At 41.7% G+C, this 23997-nt stretch overlaps 1 protein-coding gene across 1 annotated transcript in view; it reads left to right on the plus strand.

The window, feature by feature from the left end:
- The window catches only part of PDGFD (platelet derived growth factor D), a 210667-nt gene that overhangs the window by 149793 nt on the left and 36877 nt on the right, over nucleotides 1–23997 (plus strand). The window contains exons 4-5 of the mRNA XM_070943967.1: nucleotides 14345–14404; nucleotides 19464–19662. Coding sequence (XP_070800068.1) covers nucleotides 14345–14404; nucleotides 19464–19662 — 259 coding nt within the window. The remainder of the gene's footprint in view (nucleotides 1–14344; nucleotides 14405–19463; nucleotides 19663–23997) is intronic.

Here is a 23997-nt window from a genome sequence, read left to right on the forward strand (position 1 = left end):
TAACAATCTAGAAGTAATAGAAAAGCCATCCGTCTGCAAAGTGCTTTGAAAACATCTTGATTCAGTTTTGCCCTTCGAAGCAAATTCCCACACTTTGATATGCATATCTGTTTCAGTGGGGTGGGGTGATCAAAGCTTTGCCAAATCGAAAACTTTTTTCAAAGCTTTGCACGGTGTTACTAATGAATGTCTAGAAAAGGTGGGTTTGCTTTTACACTAAAAAAAAATGTAACAAGAAGAAAACAAAAGAAAGATCTGCTGAAAGGGAATCCTAAAGACTCCGTGACAAGGTCCAAAGTAAAATCTCCTACAACCTCAATGCAATTCTTTAGAGTCAAACATGTGGTTATCTTGATAATAACAGGACTAGCTTGCCTTTGCTTTCTTCCAGGATGTTTTCTCCCCCCAACTTTTCAACTATATTGTGCCCACACATCTTCATCAGATCCTTGATTGCCATGGTGTCCATAAACTCCTAGACCAGGGGTGTCAAACTCAAGGCCCAAGGGCCAGATCCAGCCCACAGGCCCACCTAGAAATAGTGGCCCGCAGGCCCACCTGGAAATAGTGAAGGACCGACCTTCCTGAGCTCCATTTTTGCTGGCAGAGGGTTGCAGGAAGCCATCCCAGCTGAAAAGGGAGCTCATGAGGGCCACATGTACCCACCCGAGCTCCGTTTTCATTGGCAGAGGGTTGTAGGAGGCCGTCGCAGCTGAAAACAGAGCTCAGGACCCTGTTTTCACTGGCACAGCATTCGGGCCACCATAGGTGCTCCCCAACACAAGTGACATCATGCTGGCCATACCCACCCTGGTCACACCCATCCCGAGGTCAAACACAAACCTGATGAGGCCCTCAATGAAATTGAGTTTGACACCCCTGTCTCTGATTCCACATCTAAAAGAGTCTGGGAAACAGAACCGCCAATCAGGGAAGCTGCCACAAAGCAGGGAGGCTGGTATAGGAGCAGCAATCCCATCTGATTTTAGGATTGCAAGAAAGCCCAAAAGAAGATGCAACGTCTATGAAAAGTTACACTCCAAAATTACCTTTCCTTCTTCAAATCAATCTTGTTTCATAGCTCTGATCTGGAATGCATGTGTTAGGAAAGGTTATGCCAAGCAAACAGAGCTTGGCCTGTGATTTTTCTAGTTTATTGATTGAAGGAAAAAAACAGATAAATAACTGGATACATGCAATAATGCGGTAGATTACGCTGCCTGTTCACCCAGAAGACAACATTAGTTGGAATGAAGCATCTAGAACAAAAGTTCCAAAAAGCGCCAATATTCTGCCCCAGCTCCGGATTCCCAAGGATTGTGACACACACCAACAGTCCTTATCAAAGTTATAACATACCAAGAATAAACAAAGTCTGGCAAAGATTGGCAACCAGCCCAGAAAACAAGATACGTTAAGACACTCACTCTCCAAAATGCTCTGTAATAATTACATGTTGTTTCCAGCAAGAAATTACTAACTGCGTGCGACTTAAATGGGCTAAGGGAGTGGCCAATTATCCTCAAACCTTACTCTCGAGGAGACCTTCTCCTCCAGAGTAGTCACTCCTGCCTTTTGGCAGCCCTGCGTGCTCAAGCATTGAGGAGAGGCTCCTCCACTTCGCTCTCTCCACTTGAAGGAGCCTCTGGAGGTTCTGAAGGCCCTGGCTGAGTCTCTGCCTCTGCCACCACATCCTCTTTGGCCTCCTCACTGTCCGACATGAGCACCAGCTGCGCAGGCTGCTGGGCGACCCCACACCAGCCTCCTCGTCGTCGGGATCAGCCACGATCCGTGCAGGCCGTTGGCGGGCCACAACAGCCCATCCAAGACCACTTTGCATACTAAGTTATAAAAACAAAAACATTTTCAATCCACCTTTTAAAAATAAAAATGAAGAAGAAAGCAGGAGGAGGAGAAGAGGAGGAGGATAAGAAGGAGAAGGAGAAGGAGAAGGAGAGTTTTACTTCTATTCACTGCTAAGATCTCCGGGCAGTTAGGAGGTTTCTGTCCCCTTTCCAATTCTGCAAATAGAACTAAGAAAGAGAGAAAGCCCTTGACATTAATTATTTTCAATGCTGAACTAAGTCAATATTCTAATTTAACCATGATTTCTTAAATGAGCCACAATTGGCTAGACTCACATAGTGTTAAAAGTATAAACATGGTTTTGCAAAACGCAGAGACTAGGTTTACGCAATACAGAAAGCGAGAAGCGAACAGGCTATGATATAGCTTAATGGAATGTCTGAACCCAGTCAGTGGCTGCATTCCCAAAGTTTATAATATTTATCCATCAATAGTAACTAAACCAGCAGTCAAGAAATATGCAGAGTAATAGAATAAGAGAGTTGGAAGGGACTTTGGAGGTCAAATAGTCCGACCCCCTGCTCAAGCAGGAAACCCTATACCAGGGCAGTCAAACTCCCTGCTGTGGGCCAGATTCGTCACGTGCTGGCCACACCCAGTTTAGCGAAGGAGGAAAGAGTCACGATACGTCACGTGATGCTGCCATGATGATCTGAGTTTGACCCTCCCCTGCCGTATACCATTTCAAACAAATGGCTGTCCAATCTCTTCTTTAAAATCTCCAGTGTTGGAGCATCGACAACTTCTGGAGGCAAGCTGTTCTACTGATTAATTGTTCTGACTGTTTAATTGTTTTATGCCACTGACTAGCATTTGGTAGAGCAGCCATGAAGGTCTTCAAAAACATAAGTTATGCTTACAAAGATCCAAATTGTGCAAGCCATCATGTAATTCACTGTGACATTCCTTGGAAGTGAAAGTTCAACTTTAAGGAAGCTGGATAGGAAGTGTATTGATGCTTTCAGACTTGGTATTGAAGAAGACTTCTGAGAATAGTGCAGATAGTCAAGAAAACAAAACAATATGTCATCAAATAAATCAAGCAGAGTTTTCACTCAAGGCACAAATGACCAGGCTGAAATTATCCTATTTCAGACATATTGTGTGAAGTCTGGAGAAGGTTCTAATGTTGGGAAAGATGGAAGGAAAGAGAAGAGGAAGATGACCAGAAGCAAGGGAGATGGACCTAGTTACAGTAGCTGTGGATCAGGGGTGGGATTGAAAAATTTAACAACGGGTTCACTGCCCAGTTGCTGGGGGGCGTGCCTATGGGGGTGTGGCCTACTCAGCCTTCTGCACCATAGTGGGGAGGCATTTTCACCCTCTTGAGGTTCCAGAGGCTTTCCTCGAGCCTCCAGGAGGCCGAAAACTGCCTCCTCTAAGTTACAGAGGCCCTCTGGAGGCCAGAAATGGGCCCATTTCCAGACTTCCAGTACTTCTGGTAGGCCCATTTTTCGCCCTCCCAGAGCCTCCACGCAGTCCCTGAACTTACCTCACATCCAAAACGGGCCATATAGAGACTCTTGGGAGGGGAGGGGAGGGGTGGGTGGGGTCAGCCAGGCCTTGTAACTACCAGTTCGGCGAACCAGATTAAAATTAACATCTGGTTCACCCAAATCTGTCCAAACCGGCTGAATCCCATCCCTCTTGTGGATGCACAGTTGGAAGACTTGAAGGACTAGGTTAAGGGCAGATTATCATGGAGAAAATCTATCTGTGCAATCACTAAGAGTCAAGAATGACTTAATGGCACACAGTCAGTCAATTAATCAATCAGTGAATCAAGGTATTTACCAAGATTCAAAAAACACCTATGCTCAGCTTACGTAACGGTCAGCAAGAAAGAAAGTCTTATATCAGGTTGTTAATTGACTTGATTGTGTTGTGTAAGCAATGAACAATCTCTCTTCCTGCTGCCCAGCATATTTCAGAAGTCAAAGCAGAAAGTAAGAAGAAGAAGAAAAACCCAAGGGAAAAAAAATGAATTGCTGCTTTTTCTTTTAAAAGCGGAAAGCAGATGGAGATAAGACAAAAAGGAATAAAAAGATGAGAGGGTGAGAAAAATACTAGATTCTGCAGTTATGACTAGATTGACAAGAAGATTGCAAAGAACTTCCAATTTGCTTTTTTCCTCATCCCATTCAAACTTGTTTGAACTACGGTTAAGATAACTAAAAAAAAGTATCAAAAGAAGCGTGAGGATGGAAGCGTGAACCTAAGAGGTCTTCAAATTATTTTTCTTAAACAATCGAAAGCAGTAGAAGGGGCACTCCAGAAACAGAAGGGGCATTTTGTGAGAATTTTAGAACTTGTCAATAAGGATTAGCTTGTTAAATAAATAATTGGGTGCATATTGGGTAGTATAGTAATTGCATAAGCCTTTAAGATGAGCTGAAAGACATTTGGGAATTCAGCCATTGCTACTAATAATAAACAAGCCTGTCAGAGTAATGCCAGAAATCTTAATCAGTTCATCAGCTGATTAATTGTTGACATTTGCATAGGAAATGCATTCATTGTTTTAAATGCAAAATGACATTTTGATCTGCAACACTAACCAACCTGGGAGTGATCCCTAAAGAAGTTAGTGGCACTTAGAAAAAGTGCATAGGCCGATGCTGTAAATATATTCATTTTTTTAAAGGGAACTTGAAAGAGAATGCTCCATTGCCTACATTGCCTACATCAACCTTTTCTTCCAGGCAGACCCCCTTTAAACACCTTTTGTGGGCTCCCCCCCCAAGCAGTGGTGGTCTTCAGCCAGTTTGGACTGGTTCAGGCAAACCGGTAGTGGCGGCTGCAGTTCGGCCCCGGCTGCCCCAGCCCTGGTGTAATAGTGTCCTATTTAGCCACGTTTTTGAGGCTGGGTGCATGCGCAGAAGGTGCACACGGGAGCAGTGCATGCACAGAAGGCTGGGCACATGCATGGAAGGCATGTGTGTGAAGCAAGCGTGCACGTGTGAGGCGAACCAGTGGTAAGAATATGTGCAACCCAGCTCTGCCCCCAAGACTTAACTTAAAATTTAAATCATAACATTTCTTCAAGCCTTCGCGGGTTCCCTGTATTGTGGTCTGCCAGCAGCCTGCGGAGCTGAGGCTGAGGAAGAACATGGGCCAGTCCTGGAGGCTGGGGAAGGCCCGGATGAGGGCTCTGCGTTGGAGGCAGAGATGGGGCCAGGGCCATCGGGGAGTGATGTGCAGACTTCGGAACCTCCAGAGGCTGACAGTAGAGAGGCAAAGGAACAGGAGGAGCCTGTTCCTAGTGCATGTATGAGAAGAGCTGCCAGAAGGCAAGAGCAGCTAAAGCAGAGAGGACAATTCGGGAGTAAGGCCAAGAGATGATTGGCCCCTCCCATAAGGCTTAAAAGGCCAGCAATGGCTCTTGGCCTCTTTGCTGGAAAACAACCGTTGAGAGAATTGCTTCTTGTTTGGCTGTAGTTATTTCTTCTGTTCCTGAGCTGTTGCCAAGAAAAGCCTTTGGCAGTTTGCCTAATTATCCCAAGGTCAGAGATAAACTAAAGACTGGTGTTTTAAGGACTTTGCTTTCATTTCATTTAGAATACGCTGAGAATGAGTTAATTCTCAGCTTTTTTAATAAAATCTGTTTGTTTTTTGGAACATTTAATATCAACTACGTGGGCCTGGGTCACAACACCCTGTGACAACATTTGCAGCCCCCAGGGGTCTGCGGACCACAGACTGAGAACCACTGGCCCAAATGATTTCAGCACCCTTCCTTCCTTTTTAAGATAAATAAATAAATAAATATCTGGGACCGACAGATTTTTAAAATTGTTTACCGCAGAAACATTTCCAGCCCATGAGTTGAGCATCTTCTTATTCCCACAAAAAATCTGAATCTTGAGAAAGAAAATGGCGTATACCTTCGCTTCAGACACACAATTCTGAAAGCGCTTCGTTACTGCACCGCTTCAAACATGCCATCCTTTAATTTCCTCCAACCGAGCAAAAAGCTGACATAAAAATGACACATCACATCATTCTTCTTTCACATCACAATCGTTAGCCTCCTGTTAAGCCCAAAGAGTCACGTTTCTGCTCTGCTGCATACAGGAGAGGCTACGGAAGCATTTGGTAGGGTGTAGAGTTGTGTGTGTGGGGGTGGTGGTGCAATTTTTACTCAAGGCAGGTTCTGATTCCCAAAGCTGTCTATCATTAGGGAAGAACAAAGCATTCTCTCAAGGGGACTGAATTTTCTATTAAGGATGAGATTAAAATCTTCACCTCCGCTATCTAGGGATAAGGAGGCGGGGAGGCAGATCCAAGGGATTTGAAAGGCAAAACGAAAGGGAAAGATCCTCAATATGAACTTGACTGTTGTTATCTACAGAGAGACTACCCACAGAAGACATTCAAAATGAGATAAATAGTATTTTTTATCACCCTACAGAGATTTGCCTTTTCCTGAGATATTTATCCATTCCCTGGTTTAACCAATAGTCTTTGTGTTTTTGCTAGTTGTTTCCCATTAAGGTTTTAAACGGGTTCAAGTATATTTATCTATTTTAGAATCAGCTGATCAGATACTGCTGTCAACCCAAGCTAAAGACTATTGAACAGTGCTCCACAGTTCAATTAAACAACCATTGCATATGGCAAAAGTGCACAGCCTCTGGGTCCATGGTAAAATCTGGCCAGATCTATCCGGCTCGCGTGAACCGGTAGGGCTGGCAGTCGGAGGCTCCGCCCACCCACCGGGACATCATTATGTCCTGTTTTTGACCCTCTGCACATGCGCAGAAGGCTCTGTGCATGCGCAAAAGAGACACGCGTGCTCACATTTACAAACCGGTAGCGAAGGGAAGTGCATTTTACCACTGCTCTGGGTGCTGAGGTCCCTATATAGAACCAGGGCAGTCTACCATCCCATGGCCATCAGCAACGCTCCAAACCCTTTCTGATATCCTACCAGTGAATGCCAGAGAAATTCAGTGGCCAAGCTTCCAGTCCATTTGAGGCAGGGAATGCACAATTATGGTGCATTGCAATTTGCACAAGTGGATTGTAAATAAAGTTTCAAATGAGTGAACTCGGTGCTAAAAAGGGTAAAGAGCAGGGGTGAAATGCTCCCGGTTTGGACTGGATCACCGATCCGGTAGCGATGGTGGTGGATGGTTCGGAGAACTGGTAGCAAAAATCTCTGCCCCCCCCCCTCATGCCCAGCTGAGCTGCACGATCATCAGAGGCTTTTTTTTTTACTTTTAAAAGCATTTTTTCTACAACCTCTTCGGCCAAAAAAATGCTTTTAAAAGTAAAAAAAAAATAAAAGCCTCTGATGATCATGCGGCTCAGCTGGATCGTCAGAGGCTTTTAAAAGCATTTTTTTCTACAACCTCATCAGCCGAAGAGGTTGTAGAAAAAATGCTTTTAAAAGCCTCTGACGATCCCAGCTGAGTTGCCTGAACATCAGAAATTTTTACAAGCATTTTTTTTCTACAACCTCTTTGGTGGAATGGGTTGTAGAAAAAAATGCCTTTAAAAGCCTCTGACGATCCCAGCTGAGTTGCCTGATCGTCAGAGGCTTTTAAAAGCACTTTTTTCTGCAACCTCTTAAGGTTGTAGAAAAAATGCTTTTAAAAGTAAAAAAAAAAAAGTTGGCCATGCCCACCCAGTCACATTACCCCCCACCAAGCCACGCCCACAGAACCGGTAGTAACAAATTTTGCATTTCACTACTGGTAAAGAGGTTTGCCCTCACCCGCACGGCTCTCTGAAAAACATCAACATCACCCTATGGGCCAGTGGTGGGTTGCTCCCTTTTCTGCCCAGTTTGGGCGAGCCGGTAGTGGTGATGATGTGACGTCAGTGAACTGGTTCCCTATGACTGTGAGCTGGGCCCTCCTGCCCGCCCCCGTGTTATACCTACCTTTATTTGGCAGTTATTAGCCCAGCTGATAGGCATGGCAGAGTGGATTGCTGCGCCTCAGCTGGGCAGAAATCTAAGTGCGTGCGTGAAGAGAACTGGTGGTAACACCGATTGGAACCCACCACTGCTATGGGCCCCTTAGATTATCAAAAAGTTGCTAAACTCTTGATATATCGAGATGTAGCAGTGCCATATATGGCACAAAGAGAAAAAGAGTTGTGCTTAGAGCAGGAAGTGGCTATGTCTAAAGCACAGGTGTCAAACCCGCGGCATCACGTGGGTGTCATGTGATGTTTGGCGACGTTTTCTCTCTTTATTTTTAGATTTTTTTTTATTTCTTATACACATAATGTAAATGTACATTCTCTTATACAAAATTGGTCATACATATACATATTTTTCTTAAAGAAAGTATAAAAATAAGACATTTTAATTACATTAATTTTTCTCTTTGCTAAGCTGGGGTGGGTGTGGCCTGCGTGTGATGCATCTGACCCGGGGGCCACCAGTTTGACTACCCTGAAAGTAAAAAAACATATCTTGCTAATCCCTCTACCTTTTTTTCCCCCTTAAAGTGTTTTTCTTCCATTGTCATCTTATTGTTGACACCTGGGGGGGGGAGAGTTGAAGAGCCCACAAGAAGGAGGCCTTCAGATTCACAACCCCAATTTCCTTTCCTCCCTTTCTGATAGACGTATATATGACTTCTGTGGTAAAACACACAATACTTCAATACTCCCCTCCACAGCTGCAATTTTATGCTTTATGCTGCTTATAATTACCAATAACACAAATAGCTTATTCATGTTCTTTCTATAAAGAGAAAAAGAGCCTGAATAATTACAACTTCTCTTGAAATCATAACCCATAAAACACTAGCTACAAGAATAACATGGCTTCCATTGTCTCAGAAATAAGTAATATTTTGTCATAGGGGAAAATAATATTTTTTTAAAAAAATCACAATATTAAGAATACAATTATTCAGCACGATATTAAACCTCAAGGAAGGTAGTTCAACGGTAGAGAATGAGGGAAATTGTTTTGAGGTAAATAGGCAAGAACCATTGTAGACGCAGGCAAACTCCTCATTCATTCAGACAACTGGGTCTTTATGAAAGGGACAGTCTAATCTTAGGTGGATGATGTTATAAAAGCCAGCAGTTGAAGGAGGACACGTTTACTGTCAGAATCCAGCCATCATAAAAGGTGTTTCTTTGTGTCTGTTCAGTATCAGATATATGGCTGATAGAAAGATAGTTGTAGCACTGGTTTGTGGTCTTTCCTCATTCCCACACATGCCTTCAATATTTTGCTCTGTTGACTTTCTTGTCTCCCTTTAATCTGCCCTGAAGATGAATGGGCAAAAAGAAAATTGTTTACAAATATATTAGTAGGCCCGTGATGGTGAACCTATGGCACGCGTGCCCAAAGTGGCACATGAAGCCATGTCGCCCAGCACACGCAGCCTTGCCTGTTTGTCTTCCAGGTTTCTGGTGTGCAAGCACATGTGATGATCAGCTGTCCTTCACGTGCACGGCAGTACCAAAAACAGGTGTGAGCATGAACGCCAGCCAGCTGATTGTCGGGTGCGCATGTGCACCAGATACAAGGAGTTCGGCTTTTTTAGAGCGCGATCCTTTCGCACACACAGCAGTGCTGAAAATTGTTGATCGTCGGGCGCACAAGCGCACTAGAAGTTTGGCTTTTCTGGAGTGTGGCCCTGACAAGCATGCACACGACATTTCTGTGTGACCTTTTCAGCACTCAGTGCCGAAAAGGTTCGCCATCCCTGCACTAGGCCAAATTAAGACTTAGCAATCACAGAAATTGAGTTTCGACTCCAACTCAAATTCTTCAAAGCAATTGCCAGCCCTTACACCCCATCATCATCTTTTATCTCCTTTTGACAAAAACTGTCAGACCATGGAACAGGTTATCATCATCCAATCATCATATGGTCAGATGACCATTGAAAATGTAATAGTAGAGAGAAGCTGATGAGGGCTGTGACAAGAATTATGCTGCTATCATCTCCAAAGTAGACTCTGACAAATGTTCCATATATATCAAGTTTGCCAGTCAACCCTTTGAATTAAGGAATCCTTGAATTCCTGTACAACAAGGGTATCAAACTCAAGGCCCCAGACCCGGATCCGGCCTGCAGAGTGCTTAGATCTGGCCCTTGGGACTGCCCTGGAAACAGCAAAGGACCAGCCCATGGGGCCTCTACCAGCAAAAACAGAACTTGGGAGGGACGCCCGCAGCCCTCCCAAACTCCATTTTTGCTGGCAGAGGGTTGCAGGAGGTTGTCACCGCGAAAACAGAGCTCAGGAACCCATTTTCTCTGGAAGAGTGCTCGGGCCACCACAGGCATCCCCGACACAAGTGATGGCAAGTTGGCCATGCCCACCCTGGCTATGCCCCCCTCCCCCCCGCCTCCCCCGAGGTCAAACACCTTTTTATTTCCTGGTGCAACATTTCTTTCTTTTTTTTCCAGTCCAACTTGCAGAATTGTCTTATGAGGAAAAAATAGCCAATGAGGAATTGGGAGTTGAATGTTTTCTGATACAAAAAAAACCCCAAAAAACTTAGAACTGAATCTTTCTCTCTGACCATCTAACCTTTTGTGTAGAAGGAATCTTCTCTTTAAAAAATGTGTTATTCTTTAGCACAATTTGCTTTCCATAAATAGAAAAGGAGCCGAGGTGGTGCAGTGGTTAGAGTGCAGTACTGCAGCTACTTCAGCTGACTGCTAGTTCAGCAGATCATTGGATCAAATCTCACCAGCTCAAGGTTGACTCAGCCTTCCATCCTTCCGAGGTGGGTAAAATGAGGACCCAGATTGTTGGGGGCAATATGCTATTTAGTATACTGTCTTTGGTGTAAGCTGCCCAGAGTCCTCGGAGAGTGGGTGGCATAGAAATATGAATAATAAAAATAATAATAATAATAAAAAGCTCAGGCTGTCCTTGATTCTAATTGCAGCTGAAAACTTTCATATATTTTTGATAAGATTTTGGAATGTCATACTCTCCTTCCTATTACAACAAGTAACTATGACAGGGAGAATTAATAGACATCCAGTACATCATTTCATATTACTCTTAACATAGTCATCACTAATTAAAGGAATTATAGCTAGTAATGTACATTGGCAGCCAGTTTCCTCAACAGCTCTGAGCATGTGTGGCTCCTGGATATTTAAGGTGCAGCATCAGGTAGAGGGAATGTGGGAAAAATCCCACATTTATTTCCTATTAAGCAGCTCAAAAATAACTTAGTAGTTTTTCCACCCCATTTCTCCAACTTCATTTTTTTTTTCAAAAGTAGAATTATCATGCAGCTTTGGGTTTGTATGATTTTTCCCCCCAAAAGAAATATGCAAGGACTTTTTTTGGGAGGGATATGTTTAGCCAGGAATAACACTTTTCCAATTAATAAACCAAGCCAAAGTGTTGGTATATACTGGCTTTCATATTGGCCAAATATTTTCATTCTGTGTAATGCTACCTGCCTATCTGTCTAACTATCCATTTGTTATAAATGGGCCGTCTCTGTCTGTCTGTCTGTCTGTCTGTCTCTACCTACCTACCTACCTGCCTACCCACCCTGTTTCCCCGAAAATAAGATATCCCCTGATAATAAACCCAATCTGCCTTTTGAGCACATGCGCTAAAATAAGCCCTCCCTGAAAATATTTAAACACAGATCTGGAAATCAGGTAAGACAGCAAGAGGAGCCCCATCTTCCTCCATGTGCTCCAAAATAATAAGACCTCCCCAAAAATAAAGCCAAGTGCTTATTTCGGGGTTCAAAAAATATAACACAAGATCTTATTTTCGGGGAAACACAGTACCTACCTACCTATCTATCTGGCTGGCTGGCTGGCTGGCTGGCTGGATAACTAGCTATCATCTGTGTATCTCACAAGTTGACGGCTTCTTCCTTCCTTCCTTCCTTCCTTCCTTCCTTCCTTCCTTCCTTCCTTCCTTCCTTCCTTCCTTTCTCTTTCTTTCTTTCTTTCATCATCATCTAGCTAGCTAGCTATCATCTATGTATCTATCACAAGGACAGTCACAATCTATTTGTCTGTCTGTCTATCTATCTATCTATCTATCATCAATCATCTCCTCTCCCTCTCTTCCTTAGTTCTGTGAATTTGAGACAATTAATTTCAAAATATTCCCAAAGTATATTTAAAATACCCATTCCAATTCATTTTAATTTAGGATTTTTTTAAAAGAAAAGACATTATCAGATGAAGGCAGAAATGGACCCAACATGGCAGATCTGCTTTTGCTCCAAATGATGAAAGTGTTGTGTAGTTGCATGGTACCATGGTAACATTAGTGTTTAAGGCAACAATGATGATTGCAAAGGGACTTGTTTATTTATCGCCACTGTGCTGTGTAGGCAGAAGCTACACTCTCTGGGGGGAAAATGGGACTGCTGGATATTTAAGGGCCAGTTCAAGTGCAACATTGGGAAGAGGCAGTGTCTGTGTGGGGGGGGGAATATATATCTCATAACTTCTCAGCATAGGGCCAAGGGGGAAAAAAGCACTGCAATTGGTTCTATGCATAGAGTAGACTATGGTATAAGGATAACAGTTTTCTGTGATGCTAGATAGGACAACATCATTTGAGATTACATAAAGGATTATAGCAGGGGTGAAATGCTCCCGGTTCAGACCAGATCACCTGATCCGGTAGTGATGGCGGCAGGTGATTTGGAGAACCAGTAGCAAAAATCCCTGCTCCCCCCCCCCCATGCCCAGCTGAGTTGCACGATCATCAGAGGCTTTTTTTTTTTTACTTTTAAAAGCATTTTTTCTACAACCTCTTCCAACCAAAAAATGCTTTTAAAAGTAAAAAGAAAAAGTCTCTGATGATCGTGCAGCTCAGCTGGGATCGTCAGAGGCTTTTCAAAGCATTTTTTTCTGCAACCTCTTGGCTGAAGAGGTGGTTAAAAAAATGCTTTGAAAAGTCTCTGATGATCCCAGCTGAGTTGCCTGATCGGCAGAGAGGCATTTTTTAAAAAGCCTCTCTGACGATCCCAGCTGAGTTGCCTGATTGGCAGAGGCTTTTCAAAGCATTAGAAAAAATGCTTTGAAAAGTTTAAAAAAAAAAAAAAAGTTGGCCACGCCCACCCAGTCACATTACCCCCACCACCACCAAGCCATGCCTACAGAACCGGTAGTAACAAATTTTACATTTCACCCCTGGATTATAGGATTCAACAACAACAAAAAAGTCCTAGGAAATTCCAGGAGTTGTAGTCCCCATATCTTAAAATTGCTGAGGTTAGGAAACACTGTTCTATATTACGATAATAAACCAGTGGGAGAATTGTGTGAATTGCCAATATTTGATGTGAAAGGAAAAGAAATCAACTTCAATACTTCGCTAGCCGATTGAAAGAAAACAACTATTAACCTTACACTTATGGATATGTAATGGATCCGTTTGCTGCTAGGTAAGAAAATGGGTTGCAATATAAATTCTACCTTTGGATTTTACAGAAGCTGTGGCTTTTGAAAATAGAACTAACGCTGTTTCCTTTTCTTCCTTCTTTGTTCTTTGATTTCATCTGATTTCTTTCTCTTTTGATTTCCTCCCTCCTTTTTTTTTCTCCTCCTTTTAGATTGCCTGCTCCTTTTCCACCACCGTAATCTTCCTCCTTCCATTGTCAGGCATATTCAGAGTTCTTTTGTCTACTTTTAATTTATGTCTGTTTCCACTCAATTGGCTTAGCCATTTGGGCATCCCCGTGAGGTGCTATTTGGATGTTCTGTCTCAAGCACCGGAAACACCTCTGTCTATTTTTTTGCCTTAGTCAGAGAAAATGTTATTTTTTCTCTTTTGTCTGTGGAGCTGCTCCTATGCTTTTAATAATAGCTTAATGCATCCAGATTCAGTAAGTGCAGCTGCTGTTAGGCAGTGGCTCCTGTCAGAGAAACAAAGACGACAAATATAGACTTTTCTATTTTGGTGCAATACTCTAAGGCAAGCCACATAATTTTCTGCTTGAAATTATTAGCCCTTTTTAAAGAGCTAGTTGCATTTAAATAGAATAGAATAGATAGAATAGAATTCTTTATTGGCCAAGTGTGATTGGACACACAAGGAATTTGTCTTGGTGCATATGTTCTCAGTGTACATAAAAGAAAAGATACGTTCTTCAAGAATCATAAAGTACAACACTTAATGATAGTCATAGGGTACAAATAAGCAATCAGGAAACAATATCAATATAAATCGTAAGGATACAAGCAACAAAGTTACAGTCATACAGTCATAAGTGGAAGGGTGGTGGGAATGATGAGATTAATAGTAATGCAGATATTTATGCACTCTTTTTCTTTTTGTATAAAAACGAGGCATATTGTCTAGTTGTGACTTACTAGAAGATAAAATGCCAGGGTTTGTTCCTAATACAAACTAAGATGAGGAAGAGTAAAGGGATATGAAGGATGGATCAGCTGTGTAACTGATGCTTTCAGAAAAGAAAAGAGAAAATACCCGCATGACATTATTTTTTTTTGTTGTTGTCGTTGTCTGTGTATATGTGTTTCTCTTTGGTCTTCAGGATGATCTTCAGCCTGTTGCATCTGAAACCAACTGGGAATCAGTCACAAGCCCGGTCTTGGTAAATAATTGTTAATCTATTTTTTTAAAAAAGAGGAGGAAGTAACTAAAAATCAATTGAGAACCACAGCAAGGAGATAAATTGGATTTAAGCATTCCACTAAGCTATTGTATAATTTGTTTTATTTTGGCTTAGTGCATTATGAGAAATGGAAATGATTACAGCTTGTTCAGCAAACCAGTGTTAAGCAATTAATGTGATGTATCAAACAGATCTCTATAACGCTGGCAGTGTTACTAGAAGAGCCGTTTCCACTACTAATACTGCTTTGGGGTTTGCTGATAGCAATGAAATCCATCTTATATTTTTCAATGAATCGGTCAATCATCAATTTCTCCACCAATTCAATCCAAAGTTTTATCTGGCAATATCCTCACTATTCAGAATAGATATTAATTATTTGATTTGGGTCCCTTGGAAACAGCATTACAGAGCATGATAGGACAACAATAGCAACAGCAATAGCACTTAGACTTATATGCCGCTTTACAGTGCTTTACAGCCCTCTCTAAGCAGTTTACAGAGTCAGCCTATTGCCCCCAACAATTTGGGTCCTCATTTTACTCACCTCGGAAGGATGGAAGGCTGAGTCAACCTTGAGCCTGGTGAGATTCGAACTGCCAAATTGCAGGTAGTCGGCAGGCAGCATAAGTAGCTTGCAGTATTGCATTCTAACCACTGCGCCACCATGGCTTTACATGAGATGGCTTTACATGAAGAAAATCCAAGATATTACTTTTAGCAATCCCAGTTTAACAGATAAGTAAAAGGTATTGGCCACCCCTCCATATCAGATGATGTAGGGAATCAGTGCTATTCAGAATAAATCAGGCCTTTCCAAATTTGGCACCCATCTTATTTATTTATTATTTATTTATTTATTCAATTTGTATGCCACCCCTCTCCGAAGACTCAGGGCGGCTCACAATGCATTTAAAATCATTATAAAAAACATTTAAAAATTAAAAACATTAAAAACATTAAAACTCATTCACACCATTCATGGCTGGATCTCGCCGGATCACAAGAGCGAGATCAACGGCCCCAGGCCTGCCGGAAAAGCCAGGTCTTCACCACTTTTTGGAAGGCCAATAGGGTGGGGATGGTCTGGACCTTAGGAGGTAACTGGTTCCAGAGAGCTGGGGCAGCCACAGAGAAGGGCCCGCCAGCCGGCATTGTTTCGCTGACGGGACCCGGAGGAGACCAACTCTGTGGGATCTTACCAGTCGCTGGGAGTTATGCAGTAGAATAACTTCATCTTCAGATAATATCTTCAGAACTGTAGTTCCCCAAATTCTGACACACCATGGAAACCACCTTGAGACTAGGGAAAGCTACAAAAGTTTAAGTCTGGGTAGATGGATAAATAGACTAATCTGGATAAACTCCTGTGTATTTGCTGTGGGTGCTCAAATGAATCTTCTTACTTACCTCTAAGACACAAAGAAAATATAGTTTCATGTCCAAATTTTCATCATTAAGGATGCTCAGGAAATCATTTGTTACTGGCATGGATGTTATTACAGAACAATAGTGGGCATCAATAATCCGTGCAAGAATTAAAGCTTGCCATGATTAAAAAATGATTCAGAAGAACATAGAAAGCCTGCAATGCAGCAGAATGCAATGCGTTCCTCAGAGTTCAGCCTGAAAACAAACACCATTGATTTAAGGAGTCAACTCTTTAAATCAGCCATATTGAAAACGTCTGGGGGGAAAAAAGACACAGCGAGTTTAAAGAGATGCTGCAATTTGTTCTCCTCTGCCATTTGAAACACTCTTTCTGAATCATTTCCAAAAGCATGAACATCCCTGTAAACTATCTTCAGGAATGTACACTTAATCTGTTCATTTATTGAGCAAACTGCAGTGGTTTCTTTTAAAATTACTTTCTAATGCCAACATTAGAGTTCATTTATACACTGGGTAACTAACGAAACATCATTTTCGTTTGACATTTGTTTAAAATGAGCCACTAGTATTTCTTCCCAAGCAACAATCAGTTATTGAATGGAAAGAATGAGATTTATAAGATTAAGCAAGTCTTAATCTTGGTCTGTTAAATAATAATTCTTTGTCTTATCCTTGAGATGCAGTGTTTAAGTCATAGGGCACCTTTAAATATTTTCCCCTTAAAACTGTTCATACTCTCAACAAAAAAAAATAAAAAAAAATAAAAAAAGTCAAACTTGTTTAGTTTATCCTTAGCAATTAGTTTTTCTTGAGAATCTGCTATCTAATTGTTTTAAAGTATGAGATTATTCTCTTGACTTGTCCCCACCTCACTCCTCTATCCAGAAAATAAAGCTTCCTTTTTCTGTATGGACATTGTGTTTTGAAAATCTATTTTTTACAAATGTCAGGATTTTGTTCAAAAGGAAAGTAATCCCAGTGATACTGTTCTTTGCTCACCTTGATGTCTTCAAATTTCTCTCTGGTCCATTATCTCAACTCATCTCACCTCTCTCTAGATTGCAGCAATAAAAATCAGGCTCGTTGTGTCTCATGAACACAAAACTTGCCTCTTTACAATTCCAATTCCAACAGTCTATTTCACATCTAACTTAACTTTTCCTTAAAATTCCTCTTGGCTTGTTCTTATTTTTTTTTTAATCCTTGCAAAACATGTGTCTTGGACATTCACTCCATTTGATGCACCTATGTTAGAGTCTTCTTAATCCTCTGACAATTGTATCCTTTTTCCTTACTGATTCTTATGCTTAGAATTATTCTCGAGAATGTTTCCAGAAGACCGTTTCTCCTATAAGTTCTTCTTCAAAGCCCACCTTTCGGTAAAGTTCGAGTGATCTCCCATTTCCTACAGGTCATGTCTAGTAACATGTCTAGTAACTAAATACTAGAGAGTGGTGTGGTGGTTTAGAGGTGGCGTCCTCGCCTCAAAATCAGGAGGCTGTGAGTTCCATCCTAGATAGAGGCAGATATTTCTCTCTCTGGGCACGATGAGAATATATCTGCTGAATATAACTCCGCATTGGCAACAGGAAGGGCATCCGGCCAGTAAACACTCAGCTCTATTCAGTTGCCCAGACTCCATCCTGCAAGGGATTATGGGGTCATTAAAAGAAGATGATGATTGTAACTAAATTGTAGTAGAATTGAAAAGCTCCTTTTTTTTCTCTCCTTCCATTCCTCCTCTTCTTCATTATTTTTCCTCTTTTTTATAGAGGTGCTATTCTGATTTTATTGTCTTCATCATCAAGATCTAAGCAAAACCCAATAAACAAAAGACAGTTACAAAAACTATGAAAAGGGTATTTAGAAATCAAGACCTGCCTCTTACTATAGTAATGGACAATGTTTGGGGTATGCAGTTTAACCTCCCCACTTTTTAGTGAGTCACAGGAAGCTATCTGATAACATGCTGTCAGAACAGGGTGGAACTGAACATTTTAAACTTCTTTTAGGGGCTGGGAGTGTGAAGAATAGCAAGAGTCTACTGGGAGGCAAATTGCTCGAACATGACAAACTCTAAAATTGTTTTGTGGTCGGAATCAGTTCCTTCGAGAGATTAAGTATGTGGGTGTAGCAGTTGCCATTAAGAGGCCTCATGCTTCCCTGTCACTTAACTTTTCAATAAAAAATAAACCCCCCAAAAACCCTGACTAGATTAGGTCCCTTTTATGAGCTGTGGTGGCGCAGTGGTTAGAGTGCAGTACTGCAGGCTACTTTTGCTGACTGCCGGCTGCCTGCAATTTGGCAGTTCAAATCTCACCAGGCTCAAGGTTGACTCAGCCTTCCATCCTCCTGAGGTGGATAAAATGAGGACCCAAATTGTTAGGGGCAGTAGGCTGACCCTGTAAACCGCTTAAAGAGGGCTGTAAAAGCACTGTAAAGCGGTTATATAAGTCTAAGTGTTATTACTATTGCTTTTATCACAAGATTCTATAAACATAATCTTGGGATCCTGAGGCTTTTATGCAGATCAGAGGTTGGTCATCCTTATTGTTTACCTTCATGAACCACTGCCCTGCCCCTTGATCTTCCCAGCTTCTGTGCATTCAGCTGAGAGATTTAGACTTCCTCTGCATAGACGGAGGAGAAGCTAGACTGGCGTTTACTGTATTTCAAGCAAAGTATATATCTTAACAAGAATGTGCTTTATTTAAGAACCGTGATTTGCATCAAGAAAATGTAAGTCAAATTTCATCTCATAGCTTCTCACTAAAATTGAAAAGAACAAGAACCATTCTCTGTACACTTTAAAAGGTAAAGGTTTCTCCTTTCCAGTCGAGTCCAATTCTGGGGGCCAGCATTCATCTCCGTTTCTTAGCTGAGGGAGTCAACCTTGTCCAAAGACCCTTTCTGTGGTCATGTGGCCAGTATGTCTATACACCGAACTGCACAGAACACTATTACACTTCCACCGAAGTGGTACCTATTTATCTACTTGCATTTCCATGCTTACGAGCTGCTAAATGGGCAGGAGCAGGGGCAAGTAATGGAAGCTCACACCATCATTTGATGCCGGGCTGCCAACTTTCCAGCTGACAAGGACAACATTCTTTAACCACTGAGCCATTGCGCCCCCTTTGAACACTTCAGTCCCATACAATTATGTGTACATTATTATATATACGTTTTTGCTTACGAAGACATATACTTTCCTGTTTCCCCGAAAATAAGACCCAACCGGAAAATAAGCCGTAGCATGATTTTTCAGGATGCTCGTGATATAAGCCCTACCCCCAAAATAAGCCCCAGTTAAGATCGTCAGCAGATGGAGGCATTTAGTACTGTATTTTTCCCAAAATAAGACCTAACCGAAAAATAAGCCATAATGCGTCTTTTGGAGCAAAAATTATTTATTTATGTATTGGTTCGATTTATATGCCACCCTTCTCTGGAGACTCAGTTAATATAAGAACCGGTCTTATTTTGGGGTAAACACGATAAGGAACACAAGGGTTACTTTCAGTAATGCTTAATTCCAGCCTTGTAAAAATTCATTGCTGTTATTAAATCTGGAAAGACTTGTTTTGATCTCTTTGTTCTTTTCTACATAATGCTCAAAGCACGTTGCCCTATATGTCATTCTTAGGGCATTTCCTACCGCTCTCCATCAGTGACTGACCCCACTCTTACTGTGGAAGCTCTAGATGAAACGGTTGCTGGGTTTGATACTGTGGAGGAATTGCTCAAGCACTTTAATCCAGATACGTGGCAAGAAGATCTGGATCACCTGTACACAGAGAGCGCCCCCCCTCGAGGCAGAAGTTTCTATGAGAGGAAGTCAAAAGGTAAGAAGCAAATAATAATGAATAATAATAATAATAATAATAATAATAATAATAATAATAATAATAATAATAATAAATACCTGGTGATGCACGGATTGAAGATAAGCAGCAAGAAAAAATCACAAAGTACCGGGACTTGCATATTGAAGTTGAGCGACTGTGGAAAAAGAAATCATGTGTTGTCCCGATTGTAATTGGAGCCCTTGGAGCAATACCCAAAGGGCTACCCCGCTATTTAGAAATTCTAAATTTGACGGACTTGAACATTTTGACTCTACAAAAAACCACCTTACTCGGAACAGCTTACATCCTCCAACGATACCTTAACAGTTCCTAGGTCCTTGGTTAGGACTCGAGCTGCTGAGCTATTAACCAGCCTCAAAGGCTGTGAATCTCACTAAAGATTAACCAATAATAATAGCCTTTATTGTCACTGAACATCATGTAAACAATGAAATTGGTTTAGCCCAGAAGTGGGTTTCAGCAGGTTCTGACCAGTTCTGGAGAACCGGTAGCAGAAATTTTGAGTAGTTCGGAGAACCGGTAGTAAAAATTCTGACTGGCCCCGCCCCCCATCTATTCTTTGCCTCCCAAGTCCAGCTGATTGGGAGAAAATGGGGATTTTGCAGTATCCTTCCCCTAGAGTGGGGAGGGAATGGAGATTTTACAGTATCCTTCCCCTGGAGTGGGGTGGGAATGGAGATTTTACAATATCCTTCTCCTTCCATGCCCAAGCCACACCCACCAAGGCATGCCACGCCCACAGAACCAGTAGTAAAAAAATTTGAAACCCACCACTGGTTTAGCTTCTACTTGTGCAATCCATAACAAAAATACAAGACAATATGAATAGTATAGAGAATAATCCTTATACAAGTAATTGGGGGAAAAACTAGTCATACATTTCCATATGTACATGCAGTGATTGTGATTGTGTTTAGGAATCTGACAGCCAATGGGTAGGAGCTGTTTTTAAACCTATTTGTCTGACTGGCTATACTTCAGGGTCTTCTGCCCGATGGTAAAAGTGAAAAGAGACACTGGCCAGGGTGTGAATCATCCCCAAGTATCTTCCTTACTCTGCTGAAATAGCGAGACCTGGCGATGTCATCCAGTGGTGTTTGAGGGCAGCCAATGGTTTCTTGTGCCGAATTAATCACACTCTGTAGTGCCTTCCTGTCCGCAGCTGTTAAACCAGCATACCGTATTGTTATGCAGTAGGTAAGGACACTTTCTATCATGGACCGATAGAAAGAAGTCATCAGCTGTTGTTCCACCTGATTTTTCCGCAGAACTCTAAGGAAATGAAGTCTCTGATGAGCCTTACTAACCACCAGGGATGTGTTGTTTTTCCAGGTGAGGTCTTGACTAATGAGCACTCCCAAGAATTTAAAAGAGGAAACCGCCTCCAGACGGCCCCCCTCAATATACAGTGGGGCAGGTTTCTCTCTGTGCTTCCGGAAATCCAGCACCATCTCCTTTATCTTGCTAGAATTTAGATGTAGGTTCAAAACCATTCAAAAATGGTTGGTTGGATGGATGCAAGGCAAGAGTAATCTGTTCGATACAATATTAATTTTGTGACTGACATGGTTAAAATCCTTGGAGGAATGTTGTAAAATTTTAGCGACTGTGCATAATAAGTCCATACTTCATTCGATGAGAATTAAAATTCTTAACAACCAGTGTACAATAATGAACATAGGAGAGATGTTTGCAGCCTATAAAAGCCACCTGCTCTTACAGGTGCTGGTGCCAGCTGTTCTTCTAAGCGTAGTGTGATTTTTTATTTTTGAAAAAAGTGATTATCTCCCTCTTACACCGCAGCGAGATAATTAAGATGGTTCCAGAGGACAAGAGTAGGTAGATATACTGCTGGTAATTAGGGCATCCATGTCTTATACGCAGCAACTGGCTTTAACATAAAACCTTAAAGCATTTGTTCTCTGGGAAAATGGTTAGCGATGTCCAGATTTTATTAAAGGAGCCCAAGGCAGCTGGATACCTCAGAGGACATTTTAGTCAGTTGAGCAAACTTTAAAAAAATTATTCTGCCTGGAGAGAATAGAATAGAATAGAATAGAATAGAATAGAATAGAATAGAATAGAATAGAATAGAATAGAATAGAATAGAATAGAATAGAATAACAGAGTTGGAAGGGACCTTGGAGGTCTTCTAGTCCAACCCCCTGCTCAGGCAGGAAACCCTACATCACTTCAAACAAATGGTTATCCAGTCTTTTCTTAAAAACTTCCAGTGTTGGAACATTCACAACTTCTGGAGGCAAGTTGTTCCACTGATTAATTGTTCTAACTGTCAGGAAATTTCTCCTTAGTTCTAAGTTGCTTCTGTCTTTGATTAATTTCCACCCATTGCTTCTTGTCCTGCCCTTAGGTGCTTTGGAGAATAGTTAGTTTTCCTCTTCTTTGTGGTGGCCCCTGAGATATTGGAACACTGCTATCATGTCTTCCCTAGTCCTTCTTTTCATTAAACTAGACATACCCAGTTCCTGCAACCGTTCTTCATATGTTTTAGCCTCCAGTCCAATAATCATCTTTGTTGCTCTTCTCTGCACTCTTTCTAGAGTCTCCACATTTTTTTTACATCTTGGCAACCAAAACTGAAGGCAGTATTCCAAGAAGACCCTATACCTGCCCAGTCTCTTCTTAAAAGCCTCCAGTGATGGACCACCCACAACTTCTAAAGACAAGCTGTTCAACTGGTTAATTCTTCTTACTGTTAAGGATATTTCTCCTTAATTCCAGATTGCTTCTCTCCTTGATTAGTTTCCATCCATTGCTTCTTGTCTTGCCTTCCAGGTGCTTTGGAAAATAGGTTGACCCCCTCTTCTTAGAGAACAAATAATAAGAACGTTCTTTATTATTTAATAATATTGAACAAATAAGAACAAATGTAAGAACAAATGCTTACAAGTCTTTCTCTTTATACAATGCTTGAGAATTTTCAGACCAACATGGTCTGCAGTTCCCTAGACACTTATTTTCTCCTTTAAAAAAAAAAAAGATAGCAACAATATTAGCTCTCCTTCAGTCATCTGGCACTTTCCCAGTTCTCTCAGATTTCCCCAAAGATAATATATAAGGGTTTAGCGTGACCATCAACTAGCTCCTTTCCTACCTTACAGTGCATTTCATTTGGCCCTGGAGATTTAAGGTCATTCCGAGTAAATAGGTCTCTCCTCGTGTTTCTATCAAACTGAAGCTTATTCATGCATTCAGTATGATAAGTAGTTGCCTCTGAGGGATTTTTGAGACATATGTAAGTCACACAGTGTGGCAGTCTGACTTTTCCAGGCTAGAAAAATATCACCAGCTATACAACATGTTCCTGGATTGAGAAAGGGGATGAACAATGTTGACATAGTAGTCAAAACAAATCTGTTGTATTGGTTGTTTTTCATATCGCCACAAAGAACCAACAGGGAGACATAAGCAAAGGAAAGTAGGGATTGTGAACCTTTGATGAGATTTTTTTTAAAAAAATCAAGATTTAAAAATCAAATCAAAAGATGTAGGAAGGGTTTGGATGAAGGCATTAGAAAACAGTATGATCATCTCATATAACACATGTATGAAAATGAATCATTATAGGTCAAACATCAGAAACAGAATATTCAGATTGTCTTAAATCAGGGGTGTCAAACAGGTGGCCCGCGGGGCCGGATGCGCAACAAGCAGGCCACGCCCACCCCAGTTCCACAAATGGGGAAAATGTCATGAAACATCACGTGACGTCAACGTGATGCCACAGGTTTGACACCTGTATCTTAAGCGAAGTGCTGCCAACAGAAGCAGTTTATCCTTTCAGATACCAATTAGAATGCATTGGAGAACTGAGGTGAAATGAAATGAAATGGTACCAGAGGTAACAACCGGTTCGCCCCACACTCACTTTTCTCATGCGCATGGTCTTCTGCTTATGCAATTTCCTTGCGTGCATGCTTGCACGCATGCACGCAGCTTAAAAACACAGCTAAATAGTATGGCATAGCACTGGGGGGGGGCACCTGCAATTCACAACTACCGGTTTGCTCAAACCATTACAAACCGGCTGAATCCCACCCCTGAATGGTACCTATGATTGTACCATTGTACACCTGACAGTGAGAACAATTAACCGATGGAACAGGTTGCCTCCATAAGTTGTGGGTGTTCCACTACTGGAGGTTTTTAAGAAGAGATTGGACAGACATTTGTCCAGAGCCTGCTGCTTGTGCAGGGGGTTGGCCTGGAAGCAGTGGTGGGTTGCCCCCGGTTCGCACCGGTTCTATAGAACTGGTAGTAAAACCAGCGGGAGGCTCCGCCCACTGACCC

Source organism: Pituophis catenifer, unplaced genomic scaffold (genome assembly GCF_029215685.1).
Source record: "Pituophis catenifer annectens isolate HBS135680 unplaced genomic scaffold, rPitCat1.0.hap2 SCAF_4, whole genome shotgun sequence".
NCBI lineage: Eukaryota > Metazoa > Chordata > Lepidosauria > Squamata > Colubridae > Pituophis > Pituophis catenifer.